This window comes from Seriola lalandi, unplaced genomic scaffold (assembly GCF_002814215.2).
Source record: "Seriola lalandi dorsalis isolate HSWRI2012SDOR001 ecotype SW California unplaced genomic scaffold, Sedor1 jcf7180002054572, whole genome shotgun sequence".
NCBI lineage: Eukaryota > Metazoa > Chordata > Actinopteri > Carangiformes > Carangidae > Seriola > Seriola lalandi.
Window position 1 is genome coordinate 825,109 of NW_019525125.1, and position 15,753 is coordinate 840,861.

Consider the following 15,753-nt stretch of genomic DNA (forward strand, 5'->3'; position numbering starts at 1 on the left):
CTGGATGAGTAATGACTGTAACATCTCTATTTCTATGTCTCTGTTGCTCTCTGTCTATCCATCTGTCTGTCTGTCTTTCTGTCTCTCCTTCTGTCTTTTCTTTCCCAGGGTTTTCTGCTCGTAGGTTTATGAATCGGGGGGTTTCCGACAACAACCAGTCTGGAGGACACAGCACTGCTGGTTAAAGAATACTGTGCCAATTTTTGTACTGTAAAAAATGGGTTTTTTTCTTTTCTTTTTTTTTTTTTTATACCACTTTAATGTTTCTGTTGGGCTCTGCGGTTTTGTCTGTAGCAAGTTGGAAATGTTCTGTTCTCTGAGAATCTGTTTTGCTTGTTGATGATACTTCCAAAAATTATAAATTGATCATTTTGATTCATAATGTGTGCACCTAGTGTAATGACCTGCCTCATTGTGAATGCATGACCAAGACAAGAATATACTCAACAAATATAATATACTCTGTGTTATTGTTAAAGTAAAAAGGCTTTTGTTGAGGTTTTATATTTGCAAGGAAATGTGCGGCATTGATAACAAACAGACATTTCTGATTTCAAGAAGGAATGAGGGCTGATCTAATTTATTTGGGCTGTTGTTTTTATTTATTTATTTTTTTCACATTAAAGGCTAAAGTCTCAGACAAAGTTAGAAACTTGAAAGTTGTACAGGCATGCAGATGGATTGTCATATGGACAGGTCACCCTGAATTATGAAAACAGCGATTCTGCCACAGCCTCAACAAACATATTATCTAGCTCTTCACTGGCAATCCATCAAAATGCATCAGCCTCTGTGCCAGCTCTCCTCTTATTGGCCTGTCCATTCTGTCAAAATCATAATCTCATGTGTCCCAGCTGGCATTTGCCCACCCACAGCAGCTTCATAGGAATGTGGAGGGTAGACACTAAAGAGGAGACGTGAACCTGTGTTACTGCATGTTAAAATAAACTCCAGTTATTCGGAAATACAGACTTCTTCAGGGCTCTCAGGTTCTTTTGAATTATAGATGATTATTCAATATATGATACTGACATTTTCAGAAACTATGCTTGTTCTCTTTTCTCGCTGAGAGTTAGATGAGAGAATCGAGGCCACTCTTGTGTCTTTACGTTAAACATGAAGCTACAGGCAGCAGTCGGTCAGCAGGCGTTCACACCGAAAAAAGCCCTGCAGGGATGCGTTGGTGGGGGCGTGTTGTTTCAGGTACCAGTGAGACAATCCAGGAAGTCCAGTTTGAGTAACTGATCGGTGAATCTGAAGGTTTATCAAACACCAAAACACTGCACAGCTTTTACAATATTAAGAGACAGAATTACAGGAACTGCATGAAAAGTTGAACCAGCTTCAATATCTCCTTACCACTGCCCTAAATATTCACACGTTATATCTTGTTTGTTTAAGTCGTGCAAAGACCAGTGCAAAAACAACACATTGTGGTTTAACAGGAGTTTATGTGCCAGACTTTTTCTCGTCTGGAGGCAGGAAGTCAGTCTTTCCAGTCTTTATAGATGTAATTTTCACACATTGGTTTTTGTGCAGATCAAACAAACAAGATGTAATGTGTGAATTAATGAGCTTTAGATTTGCTGGTAGGAAGCTTTTATTAGCCTTGGATTGCGCTAGCTGTTTCCCCTGTTTGCAGTTCTCGTGCTGAGCTAAGCTAACTGGCTTTCATTAACCGTATAAACACAATATTGGAATTGATCTTCTCACCTTACTATCAGCAAAATAGCAAATTATCTTTTTTATTTTTTTTTTCCCGAAGATGTCAAACTAGTCCTTTAAGTCTCTCTGATGGAGAAAAAAATTAAGGGAAGCAAAAAAGATCTATGCTCGCACTCTGTGCTGCACAGATCACATCTGACAGCTGTCAACTTCGTCACCTACTGAGCTTTTAAAATTTGCATGTGTCAGCATCATAACTCCTCTGCCTCTTGCCTTACATTAACTCTGCTCCTGCTTACACACACCACGCTCAGTCTCTCTTTTGTCTCTCTGCATGTTTTTTTTTTTTTTTTTGCAGCCCTGCGGTTCACATGCCACTCTTTCACTGTGACCTGACACCTGATCAGTAGCATCAGCATGCATGTGTGTGTGTGTGTGTGTGTGTGTGTGTGTGTTTGTGTGCCATATCAATCATCATAAGTGTGTGCATCTTGGTATGAGTGGGTGTAAACATGCATGTGCTCAGGTGTATGTTCCTGCTTGTTGTCTGTTACCTTGTCAAAGTGGTCAGATTTTAAAATGAGCATGAATTAGCTTCTCTGCAATTCACACAACCCTGCAAAATCTAAGCTGACAGATGGTGTTTTTCTAACAGGAAACACATGGCCACATGGCTTTGAGTTTTGATCTCAGCAGTTCAGTCCTATTGTTACAAGTTCCAGTGAAGTTTTTTCATCCGGAGACGAGGGAGCTGCTGCTGTGGTCATTTGCCGCTTTCCAATGAGTCAGGGTTGTAATTTGAATATATTTGTGCAGGGGCTCCATTGTTTATTGATCACCCTCTCTCTGCAGTAACCTGTGGCTTTTCTTGTCAGCTTCTTGAGTCTTGTTTGTTCCCTTTCTTTGTCTTTGATTCAAATTAAAGATAGCTGTCAAGCATGATTAGCAGGTTTCAATGTGACATCCCAAACATCTGCTGAGAATATATTTGTTTTTCTGGTTGTTGTTTCTTTTCTGAGTCAACTGTTTTTACTGCTGGGAGAAAACGGGCACGTCCCCATTGTCCCCACTGTTGCTCATTCTGGATGAATGTCTCCTCTGTATAATTTGTTCAAACAGGTTGAGTTTAATTGGAATGAGAGCTGTCAAGAAAATGTCTGTGATGTAAAATGTGCAACAGGAAAACAATTGATACGAGATATAGCTTCTATATATAGCTTCTATATATATATATATTCAAAGACAAAGTATAAAATATAAAGAGTACCACTTTGATCTTTTCTAAGAATGTATTTTGATTATGTAAATGAGCACTATGATTCTGCTTGATTTAAAAATAACAAAAAAAAGGCCTATTCTATATGGTGTCTCTCATATCCTTTAGGTATGGGGATAAAACATCAGCATTAAATAAATGCATGGTGATCTTCTGTCTCCTGTTCATATTTAAAAAAAAAAAAAAAAAAAAGCTCTGTCTATTTACCAGCACTGTGTCAGTCAGTGAGACTGTATCGTGAGGTCCAGCCTTTCTCACACGGGCTTTGGATGCTTCAAAACTTTCTTGAGGGGTTTCTTTTTTTCTGTGTTTGCATATTGCTGCTGCTATTAACAACTCTGATCCAATCAGCCTCTGCTATAATGACCTTTGTTGTGTAATTGATCGAGGATATTCCATTTTAATGCATCAACTGCAAGGACTTTGCATTTACTTACAAATAAAGAGAAACATTTACAGAATATGTCAACACAGCTGCTTGGTTTGGGTTTTTTTTCTTGTTTATAGAAGAAGTAAGTCAGAATGGAAAAGTTTATTCCTGCAGTAGGACTTGTTTAAGGTCAAAGCATTTTACTTTGAAGGTCGGATTTATGTGTTGATGAAGAGCTTTTGCCCTGAAAAACAGAGTGGCAGCAAACAAGCCAGATGCTTCCCCCTCCTCTTCCTGTCTTTGTAAGTGCTGGTCGTCATGGCTCAGAGAGTCAGCACTCAGAGTACAGAGATGCCTCTCGGTGCCATGGCAACCTGTCAACAAAACAAGCCATGCAAACGTACACTTTATACGTTTACTTTACACGACGACTCTGATTGGTAACTGGCTGTCAGTTAGTCAGGCTGTGGCCTTTCTAATTAGCCCAAAGAGTTTGACCCTCCCTATAGAGCAAGATAGGTTGCATGAACACACACTGCACTGGCTGCTGGTCAAATACAGTGCAGTGATTTCACTCAACAGCACAGATATTTTACCGGCAGGTTGGATCTAAAAACAAACAACCAAAAAAGAAGGTAAAATTAGAAACTGATTAATGCAGGAAAGCAACAAAATACATATCTATCTTCCTCAGTATTAATATCACCATTCCTCTATGTCAAAGTCATGGTTCATGGGAAGAAGTTGGCCAAGGAGACGCTGCTGCCGTCTGTGCTGGAAGACGATGACGCAGAAACAGAAAGTGAGAAGCTGCAGCTGGGGGAGGTAGGAAGCTGACCGTCCAGCCAAGTCTCAAAACTCTTGAGCAAAGGAAGTGTGATTAACCAGGTAGGCAGGTGAAGGAATGCAGAACTTTTCAGAAGCAAACTTTTGAGGATTGTGAGACTGAATAAGATCAGCAGAGGGTGTATTTGGTTTTAGAGAGGGGGTCTTAACCTCAACATCATCTCATCTCCTGGTATGTCTGAGCATATACACTCAGCAGAAACAGGCTTGAAAAATACAGGCTAATGAACTGCTAGTTCCTTTTATGTTAGGACCTCTCCTTTGACCTTTGTTCTCACATGAGTCTCACCCTGACAACCTGTTTTAATTAGGCTTTTTTTAGTGCCCTGGAATATGTGCAGTATCACTCACATGCCAAATAATGGTATTTCTGAGTAGCCTATTGAGTCCTGTAAATAACAATGTATGACATGGTTGACTTGTGACACATCACAAATAAAAGGAGTGAGAGACAGCTAAAACAGGTTCTTGTTCAAGGGGTTAAAGTGAGGTGGGGTGGGGTCATTACAAAGACTGGAAGGACAGGAGCATAGCTTAAAGAGACAAGCTGAAATGGTTGATGCACACTGATGGACTCAGTTGTTCAAAGTGTAGATATCAGCTTTTTTTATTCTCCTGGCAAACCGAGCGCAGCCATCAAATCTCCTCACTCAGACTGCCAACAGCAGCCAGCTTTGACGAGTCACGATGTCTTAGTTTCTCATTCTCCACCCAGCGAGGAGCGAGCCGGACAGAGGTCGACGTGCGTGGGCCAAAGGACCAACGCTCAAGCTCTGATGGGAATGTGCTAGACAGAGGTGAAAGAGAGGGTGAAGAGAAAGAGGAGGAGGAGGAGGAGGAGGAGCTGGGAGGAGAGGAGTTTGTGATCTCTGACAAGGACTGCGACACAGATTTGGAGCTGGAAGGTATAGAGAAAGTTGATTTTAGATAGAAAATAGGAGATAAATTGGGTGGGAAAGTTATTAGATTTTGTGGGTGTGATTTTCCCTCTTTGAAAAAAAAAATGGGGAAATGGCTTAAGTAATTTCATCCTGTTATTTTCTGTCTGATATAACATTTTACACTAGGCTTACAAAGTAATTTGATAGTGAGTTTTAATTTGATCTGGAGGAGAACATTCATTGATAAGGCAAAACTCACCCCATCTGTTAATCTTTTCCCTGCTGCTTTCCCATCATTACTCTCTAAATGATTTCAGAAAAAGGAAAAAAAGAAAAAACAAAACAAAACAGAAACTCCTCCACACGCCCGCCCACACATGCAGAACCCTGTTCTGCATCTTAATGATTTCATCTCAGTCCTTGTGTCACAATTCTTTTTTCACCAGAAGTGAAAACCATCTGGTATGAATGAGCCCCCCCCCCCCTCGACAGGGTGAAATCAGCCACAAGGGAGTTTTCAATATCACACTTTAAAGGTCCTCCTCCGGGGGAAACTACCACATCTCTCCCTTTTATTCAAAAAAAGATATTGAAAGCGAGCGATCCAGACAAACACACTCCAGCCAGTGTCTTTGTTTATGTTGCAGGTACGGAGGAGGCATACGACCCGACGGGGCAGACATACTACATGGAGGCGTGTGAAAGGTTACAGGTGGTGCCTGCCTCTTCCTTCCTGCGGCACATTAGAGATAGCGAGCTGTCCATGGCGCATTATGGACTTGGGCCTCAGGTACTTTTAATCATAAGTTAGGGACTGTATGAAAATTATCAGAAGGAGAGGGAAGTGGAATTGGGGTAGGTAGGTTTGGGAGAAAGTTTGTTCATGTAGTGACAATAATACCTGATTACTGAGAAGAAAAACTGGTTTATCTAAAAAATGATTGACAGTAGTGTTTGACAAAGAGGTAAAGGAGAGGCAATATGACTCCAAATGAATGATATTATTGCTCCAGCCAAGTTAAAACCTGATGTCAGATTAATGTTGTGTTTACAGTTTGTTTCCGCTGCCCCCAAGTGGCAAAAAAAAAAATCAGATATCAATCTCAATCAGTTCTCAAGGGAAGAGGCAAAAGAAAATATTAACAACACTGGGAATGTTTTATTAAAAACGAAATATTGAAATATCCAAGCCAAATCATTTTCATACATTGCCTAGACTGTCTGTTTGTCTCAGCTTCACAGCATGTAAGAGACTTTTTTCCTTTTTCATTCACCTGTTCCCCTCATCAGATCAGTTTCACCTGGGGGGGGGGGGTCAGAACCAGCTTTCTTGTATAAGAGCCACAAATGTTTGAACCTCCATGTAGAGATGTCCTCACATACCACATGCGATTAAAAGGTCCATGAGTGAATGCTAGACATGTTCAATAAGATTAGACTCTAACGCTATTTCACATCAGCCCAAGACCTTTGTTCAGTGAGTGACTCATTAATTCAAAGTCACATTCTCCTCCAGGGGACTGCACTGATCATGAGAAAGTCTGGGGAGCACTGTGTTAAGCTTGAAGTGAGCTTGAAGGAGTTTTCCATCCTTTCTTAGGAAATAGATCATATATATATATATATATATATATATATATATATATATACACACACACATACATACTGTATATTGGTTTATATGAGAACAAAAACATGTAGACACAATATTGCCATTATAGCTGATACTCAACAGGACCATATAATAAAGCTATGTTTACATGGGGCAAAAAGGTGAAAAGGATTTGCTTTCATTTAGGAACAAAAACAAGAACAAAGAACATTCCCCCAGATGTAAATGAGAATTTAGATCTGCATAATGAGCTCTCTCTGAGTATAAATCAATACAAGCAGCCACCACTCTCTTTGAAGAGGTGAAGGACTCTCCACTTGAATGTGTACTGGTAAGATCTATATAATGGGCTAGACTTATGCAGTCTACATATATATATATATATAAACATCAATATATAGACATTGATCAACCACAACACTAAAACTAGCTTGATTTTGTGTGTGATGGGTGTACACAGATACAGATCTACAAAGACAATAATCAAAGAGGCTTTTGGCAGGTTTACACGTTACATTTAAGTCATATATTCCAGAAAAAACATATATCTAGTACATTTCTACAGTTACTTTAGCTAATTTTAACCCACATGTCAGTAACAAACACATTTTTAACAGTTAATCAATTTAAAATTGCTCTGCAGTTGTACATCTGTGACTGACAGGAGAGTACGTCCTCTGCAAATGAGAAAAATCCATTGCCTGGAGCTCTTAGCAACACAGTTTGACATTTTTACAGACTTTCACTGGTCCATGACGCTGTAAATTAAAGTTGTAAAAAGTAAATCCATTCCTTAACAAGCCATTTCCCAGGGTTTTGGCCTCAGTAACATTATTCAGGCGGATTAAATTGGATTTTGAATAAATCTTCATCTGTCAATCATAAAGGGTAGTAAAGAAACTAAGTGCAGCAGCAAAAAGGTTATTTATTTAATGTTTTGCAGAATGATAGGCTTCTCAAATCATACAGAAAGATACTCTACGTGCATTTAAACACACCATCCTCTGATGGGGGTTGTTTCTGCTCTCCTTTTTCTAAAGATCAAGTTAGCATAAGGCTTCACACGCTCAACTTTCTCATTAGCCGTGCTGGAAACTATAATTTTCATGTTCTGCGAGCTTCATTTCTGACCCACGCCTCCACACGGCTCCCCTTCTGCTTCATTTGTCTCACACAGGTTTGATATTCCTCTCTCCCTGTCTTTCTCTCTGCCCACCTGCATCAGTACATCTACTCTTTTAACTGGAATACAGATAAGAAAACATGCTGCAGTGAACGAACAGAAGAATTTCACTTTGAGGAAAGGCATTGGTTGTGTGTTTGCAGGGCACCAAAGCACTGGCGGTTCCCCTGGTAACCAACACTTCAATACTGAGGCTGAACCTGCGAGATAATTGGATGGAAGGAATGGGCGGAGCTGCTATGGCCAAGATGTTGAAGGAAAATTGTTACATTACAGGTGATTTCACTGGACTCTCAAGCATGCACACATTTTTTCTTCCTTTTCCTTTTCCCTTACTCTGTCTCACCTCTCTCTTGCAAAAGAGCCACCTGCACTCCCACTCATGAGCCACACTCACCTCAATTATATGCCACAGCACACGATTTAACATCTGGGTCCCTGTTTAATATTTTTTAAATGTCAGTCATATGTGCAGTTCAGGAACCTATGGGGCAATCTAAGGAGAATGACTCCTGTGAGTCATGCAGGCTTTTCCATCATGCACCACTATTCAACTTTCAGGAGTAATCCAACTTTAGGAATATCCAGTATAACAAATTAGTTGCCAATGTAGACATTAGCAAACACTGAATTTAATTTTAAATGAACAATTACACAATAAAATAAAAAGATTAGATAACATTATGAGAATTACAACAAAAGTTGTCAGACGATAATGTCTTTTCCAGATTGCATGACAATTTATCTGATGGTCTAATACAGTGGTTCCCAACTTGTGGGTTTGGGCCCACTGGTGGGCCGCGAAGGTATTACAAGTGGGCCGACAAATCATTTGCAAAACAGTACAATTTTGGTGAAAAGATGTAATTATAAAAAAATGTTTTAAAACGAAGAAAACATTGAAAACAAACCTTACGTTGCTCTTTTTTCCTCAAATTAAGATTATTACATTATGATCTGATAAACCAATCATGGGAACCTTTATTTTGTCGCTGGGCGTACCACTTGTTTGCTATCTCAGTCTGATTCTGCGATAAAAGGATTACATCCTTGGCAAAAACTGGAGTATCAAAATGGTTAGCTGTTAGCAACAGGATGAATTAATAAGAAAGAGAGTCAAGAGACAGAAGTGATCTCTTCCCCGTTAAACAAAAAAGAAAAATTGAGCTTTCCTTGCTTTCAGTTCAATCCTGAATATTTGATCATCATTAGAATAAAAAGTGCTCTGAGAATGTATTATTTAGCGTCCGTGTTGTTTATCGGGTCAGATGTGGGCCACAAACATTTTTGAGATTTTCAAGTGGGCCATGACTTGGAAAAGGTTGGGAACCACTGGTCTAATAGAAACATTTCATTCACACCCACAAATGTCAACCACGTGGTGGAAAACTCAGGGAATCACCAAAATCAATAGGATTTGTCATTTGGGAGCAATGCAATTATCACATTATTTCAGCAAAAGCCAAAAATACCAACCTGCTGGTGGCATTTGAAGAAAAGGTCAGAGGATCGCCAAAGTCAGTAGATTCATCCTCAAGGGACCATGAACGTCCATACAACACGTCATGGCAATCCATGCAATAGCTGTTGAGGTATTTAAGCCTGGACCAAAGTGATGGAGCGACTGACAGGCTGATATCGCTACAGAGACACGCTAACAGCGCAGCTAAAAATGGCAGGTGTGACCTTTGGTTTGCAATTAAAGAGTAAAACATCTTTTGAACTGGTCTAGAATTCAAATGAAGTTTTCTATATTTCTTCCCCAAGGGCATTTCCTCAAAGAAGAAGTGATGAGTGAGAAGTATGTCTGACAATATCCAGAGCCTTTTGATAATGCTGAACCTTAAATTGAAGAAAGGGATGGGATTCATTTTGGATGTTTCTTTTCAGGAGTTGTCAGACTACCAGCACATGTTCCTCAACTGATTTACAGTAGAATGAGATCATGGAAAATACATCAGCTTTTCCTGACACATAATGGGTTTTTTGACTGTCCTCTCTCCACCATACATGACATTTGACCCGCGTATGTTTGTATGTCAATCCCAGAGGTGGACCTATCCGACAACAATCTTGGGGATTACGGGGCCAGAGCCATAGCTGGGATGCTTAAGGAGAACAGCACCCTGGTGAGCCTGAATCTGTCGGGAAACCATTTCACAGACCGGTCTGCCGAACACCTCGGCCCAGCTCTCATCACCAACACCAGGCTGCAGCACCTCGACATCAGCCACAATGCTCTGGGAGAGCGTGCAGGTAGCAAATCAATTAGATATACACAGTAAAAGGTCTCATACTTTCTGTGAGGCTCTACCCTTTCAAAGAATGAAACAGTACCCATGGCTGCCATTTTTATTGGGTTGATATTGAAGGTTTGCACCGTGGTTACATATTTTCAAAACTTTTTCCCATCAGCAGCACCAGATAACTGAACTTCAGGACCCAAAAATTACATGCGGCATCAATAAATAGCAAACAACATTAGAAGAGGTGTGAGTAATGAGGCGTCAATGGGTCCAGTTTCTTTAGGCAGAGCTGTCTCTCTCTCAGACAGATTTTTTTGTTGTTGATTTGTGCCAAAAAAGATAACAAAAAACTGCATTCTGACGTATAAACTATGTGACCAAAAGTATATGGACAGCTGAACAAAGCATGTGGACATGTTGTTGTGCAGCTCTAGTGCCGTTTAAAGGCCCTCCACCACCTCTGGTTTCAGCTCGGCTGCAGTTCATCCTGAAGGCGTTGGAGGTCAGGGGTCCCGCTTTAAAACTTCAAGACTGTTTTTAAGATTTGCCTTAACAGCATCAGAACAAAAGTACACCAAAATATATGGACAGATATGCATACAGTAATAAAGTTCACATACCTTTGGCCATATAGTATAAGTCTGTATATAAAGTCGTTTCTGTTATGATCTCAGGATACTGCAATTATTCTTAAATATTTTTCACTTGGACATAATTCATAAATTCTCCATCTACTGAAGTTAAAAAACAGCACATTTCAGCCCAGCAGAATCTTTTAATTAACTTAAATGTTCTTTTGTTCACACATAGTAGCAGTAGTTGTTGAAAGCAGCTGTATAGGTGAATATAAAGTGCTGTTTTTCTGCCTTATTAAATCATTATTGAATATACAATAAATCCCTTTAAACTGACCAATAACTGTGAGGAGTGCAGATTCATTTAACATTATGACTGTATGCAATTACTGGTATCGACTATTATAGGATTTTCTTTGGAAATCCATTCTCATAAAACCCACTAAGAGTTTGCTGTGATGATGTAGCCTTATCTCTAAGCAGTTGCAGGACAGCAGACAGCAGCAGACTGTGGCATTCAAAGGTCAAGAACATTTCGCCTTCATTAAAACCTCTTTCAATTATCATGCGGATGAGCTTTCTGACAGGCACCTTGCGGAAGAATGGCAGACCAGGATACACTGAGCATCTGATGTAGGTAATTGAAAATAAATCTTTCTGTAGGAAAGGGGACAACACCATGTCTCATTGCCATGCGCGCGGCTATGATTCATCCCCACATATTCAATTCTGTTTTCTCCCCTGCTGAAATATCAAAGGACATCCTTGTGCGATTTGAGAGCACTCTTCCATATAGCAGGTCCCTGAGAGAAAGTATACCACTCAAACACTCTGACATTCATGCTATGATGTTATTGCTTTTTCAGCCAAGCACAGTAAGAGCGTCTTTTTCAGTGATTATGAGCCACTGAGTGCCATGCACTGTCTTATCCCTGTGATAAAGTGGTTTGAGATGATGATGGGGATCTTTTTCTCTAAGGTCTCAGCCTCTATGGTCCTCACTCACTAGTACTTTTATGCCATGAAACACACAATCACGCCATCTCAGTGGAATTTACTGCAGATATGATAACTGGCACCTAAAGAGCACAGAAGTGGTTATTTTTGTGATTGACTTTAAAAAGCACTTCCAGGTACGCTTTCTTACCACTAAAATATTTAAACAATGATTAACACTGAATATAACAATGCTTATACTATACTATACTATTGCCATTTTGGGGGAAATTTGACATTCTTGGTTTTTTACAAATGATCAATATGCAATGATAAAAACTTTTTTAAATTGAGATTTAATTTTGTCATTGATAAGTTTGCCAATAAGTTTTCTTATTTCTTTCTCTCACTCCTAAGGGCAAATCCTCGGAGACTCTCTGTCAGAGAACACGGGGTTGAGATCATTAAGTCTGGCCTGGAACGGCATTAGAGGGAGAGGAGCTGTGATGTTAGCCAATGGCCTCGGGGTAATGCTCCTAGAAATCAGTGTTTGAACAATATATTAGTTTTTGAACTCATGTAAGACAAAAGAAGATCTATGTAATACAGAGAAAGATCAGACCAGGATACTTTTTGTTTTTTGCTCTTCAATATTCACAAAGAAAGAATCAAAAAAACATTGCTCATGTCAGATTGACACACCGAATATAACACTTTTAAAACTGAATTTGTTTTGACAACCACATGTGATTGTTAAACATCTCATACTAAAACTTTCAGCATTAACAGTCTCAACTCATACTCAAACTAAAATTACTAAAACTCCTCTCTTAAATTTGGCCACAATAGCATCACTGAGGTCCAACAGCGATGTTGGCCGATAAGGCCTGGCTCGCAGTCAGCATTCCAGTTCATCCCAAAGGTGCCGTAAAGTTGGAAGTCTGCTATTGACTAAATTAAGCTTGCATGCTGTAGTTTTAAGAATTCCTTGATTGAAACTAAGGGGCCGTGAAAAACAGCGCCAGACGAAAGTACCTAAAAGCAGCTAGATAGGTGGACAGCCATGTCCACACACCTCTGGCCATATACTGTACATAACATAAGGTATTTTCTATTGAAAGGTGAATTGGCAAAGAGTTTTGGATTATCCATCGAGATTTCCCACAGCAACATTAGTGAAAGCGTCAACATCATGATGCCTTGTGGGGATGCTGGTTTGTAAGTATAAACAGAGCTCGTACAGTATATGATGATCCAGTAATGCAGCTTGGTGTAGAATGATATAACCTGGCTAACATGCTCAAACTACAGTTTGAAACAGCTCCCTGGTCTTGTATTCATCAAGCTTCTCACCACAGGAAGGGCAGGAAAGTGTATCAGCCTTTTTTTTCTTTCCATATATGAATAATCAAGATGGTCAAGAGGAGCCTGTCTCTAAGATGCATTGACAGGTTTGAGTGATTAATGTCCTGAGATGCTCACTTTAAATTAAAGTGTGTCTTTGGCTCTTTAGTTAATCTTAATAGAGAATTTTCATTTGTTTAAATCTCCATTTATCAAATTCTTTTCTGTTTTTATAGGGACACATTTCACTCAGAACAGTGGATTTGTCATTTAATGGCTTTAGTAAAGAAGGAGCCATTGCTTTAGGACAGGCTCTGAAAGAGAACAACATTTTGGAGGAGCTCAATATGAGGTATGAGCCTTTGTTAACTTGGTATCTGATAATCAGATTAGTCTCAGTAACTGAGTTATAAGAGGCGGAGGCAGCAACTTCACATTAGATAATTAAATCTTAAGTCATGAATGAGAGCAAATGACATCTCGTTTAACTTCTCAAGCAAAATAAATCTCGCCTCACAAATTTCCAGACATTTGTGCTCCATGGATGAATAATGCCATTTAAAAAATAACACTTTATGATTGCTTCCCTCACACTCCAACACACATTTTGGTTTTTTTTTGTTTTGTTTTCTGCATTTGTTTCTTGCCACAGTAACAACCGAATACCCCCTGAAGGAGCCATCCGCCTCACCATGGGCCTCAGAGTAAACAAGACAATCAAATCCCTGAATGTAAGCTGTCGAAAAGAGATTGGTTCTAGCTAAAAAAGCAAAGGGGGGCATCAGTGGATAAAATGGGATAAATAAATGGATCACTGTACTTTGTTTTAATGTCAACACCAAAGCGTCTCAGGGGCTCATCTCAACTGGAGAAGACACTAAATTAAGTTACAGCCTGAGCATTAGATATTGATTTTCTTGTGCTCACCTGAGTTGAAAATGGAGTTTGGGTGTTTGATTGCATATGCAGGTCCAAAAATCTTACTATGAGAAGGTTCAACTGGGAAGTTCATGATGTAAAAATGAGATCAGCTAGTTTAAAGTTTCAAGGTTCAAAGACACAGTTTAATTTGTATTTGCATTTAGAGGCATCTAATTATTGCAACTGTTCTTTTCCTCTCCATATAGTCTTCTTAAAACAATTGTTTTGGTTTATTTTATGTGGAGAGTACACAATAAATTACACTAATGTGGTGATGAGCCAAAAGTCTAAAAAAAAAAAAATGTTCTACATTTTGGGAAATTTGAGTGTTAGATGAGAAGAATTATACCACTCCCTTTCATGTCTTTACCATTAATATGAAGCTATCAGTGGACAGACACAGAAAAATGTTGAACTATTCCTTTATAATTTGCTACACCAAATAGAGGAATTATTTTCAAGAAAGCTGCAAAGAATGAAGATCTATTTTTAAAAGCCATAGTAGCCTTAACAGTATATTTCATCAGATGCATAACCAACAACACAATAAAGACCCTCTTTCTCTGCTGTGACATTATTGGTATATTCTTACATTTATAATGTTTGTCTTTGACCAGATGGGCAGGAACCCCATCCTCAGTGCTGGGTGCTATGGTATCCTCAAGTCTATACAGGAAAACCCAGATTCAGCCATGGAAGCATTAAACTTTGCTGTAAGTCACATATACTGTATTTCACCTTTGTAAGAATTTCTTTCTGCATGAAAACTTATCCAGTAGCTACTCTGTGTGTCACTCTTTCTAGGGCATCCCGGTGAACCAGGATTTTGAGGACTTGTATACAAAAGTGAAAGAAATATTCCCTGCGCTTACAATAAACCATGGGGGCAGAATTGGCACATTTAGAAAAGCAAAAGCTTGAAAATCGTTACTGTAATTGCTGTACTTTTATGCCAGAAGAGATGGAAGGAGTCTTGTCAAAGCTCTGTGGACGTTTTCATCAACAGATGAAGCAAAGGACGGATGCCTGCAAGGATATCATCTTTTAAAAAGCTGTCATTTCTGTAAAAAGATCCACGAAAGCATATCCTTCTGAATAAAATGCATTTTGAATATATAAAACTGGTTCAATGTTAAATGAAAATAAAGATATTTCCGAGGTAGTTTGTTCATTTTCTAAAAGAAACGCTACATAAACAGCTTGTGTGCCATTAGCAATATAGTGTTGTTAAAGCTATTGAACACAGGTACAGGTATTGAGTTTGATTCTTTTTAGGTATGATCTGATTTGATGTTATATAATGTCAGTGGGTAGAATGACGGAGAGGATCAGAGAGCACTGCATTGTGTATGAAAAGAACTGAAAGTGGGTTGCACAAAAAGGATTTAAGTACTGCATGACTAGTCTAATAGAGAAACCATATTTGAAAGAATGGGTCACTATTAGATAAGAGACCTGTTTACTGCAGCAGGACAACTCAAATAGTGTCAGATACAGTAAGCAGTCATTTGGAGATGTGTCCCTCCCACACACACCCAAAGAAGATCGCCAACCCAGTCATTTTATTTTATATTATCTATAAAAATATTAAGAATATCTGGTAATATCACTTACATTAGCCAGGCCTATGTTATCTTTAAATGCAGGGATGGAAAGTAGCTAAACTATTGTTTTTAATACTCTTTTTAAATACGATGTTGAGGTACTTAATGTACTTTACTTGAGTTTTATATTTTCTGTAACTAAATGAGGAAAGGAAGAATAGCTGTAGTTGTAGTTCCTTTGTAGAGAGAGAGTTTAAGATTTTCCATTACGAATAAAAACACAAAAACAAACAACAATTCAACAACTGGACCACCTGCACTCAACTGTAGTTAGATATAACAATACATTTTACA

At 39.0% G+C, this 15,753-nt stretch overlaps 1 protein-coding gene across 1 annotated transcript; it reads left to right on the forward strand.

The window, feature by feature from the left end:
• The first annotated feature begins 3,892 nt into the window (after positions 1-3,892).
• On the forward strand, positions 3,893-15,017 carry lrrc74b (leucine rich repeat containing 74B). The gene is made up of 12 exons (XM_087176863.1): positions 3,893-3,946; positions 4,036-4,136; positions 4,873-5,062; positions 5,686-5,828; positions 7,977-8,109; positions 9,883-10,092; positions 11,451-11,453; positions 12,008-12,117; positions 13,171-13,286; positions 13,587-13,665; positions 14,473-14,568; positions 14,660-15,017. Exons 2-12 carry the CDS (start codon positions 4,038-4,040, stop codon positions 14,774-14,776), a joined length of 1,296 nt encoding a protein of 431 aa, XP_087032989.1. The 5' UTR covers positions 3,893-3,946; positions 4,036-4,037; the 3' UTR covers positions 14,777-15,017.
• The last annotated feature ends 736 nt before the right edge of the window (positions 15,018-15,753 follow it).

Excerpts from the sequence above, each read along its gene's own strand:
- lrrc74b (XM_087176863.1), top strand. The coding sequence starts at position 4,038 with ATGGTTCATGGGAAGAAGTTGGCCAAGGAGACGCTGCTGCCGTCTGTG. Across the intron at positions 4,137-4,872 it reads AGAAGCTGCAGCTGGGGGAG|CGAGGAGCGAGCCGGACAGA; the intron begins GTAGGAAGCTGA and ends TTCTCCACCCAG. Across the intron at positions 13,287-13,586 it reads TTGGAGGAGCTCAATATGAG|TAACAACCGAATACCCCCTG; the intron begins GTATGAGCCTTT and ends TTCTTGCCACAG.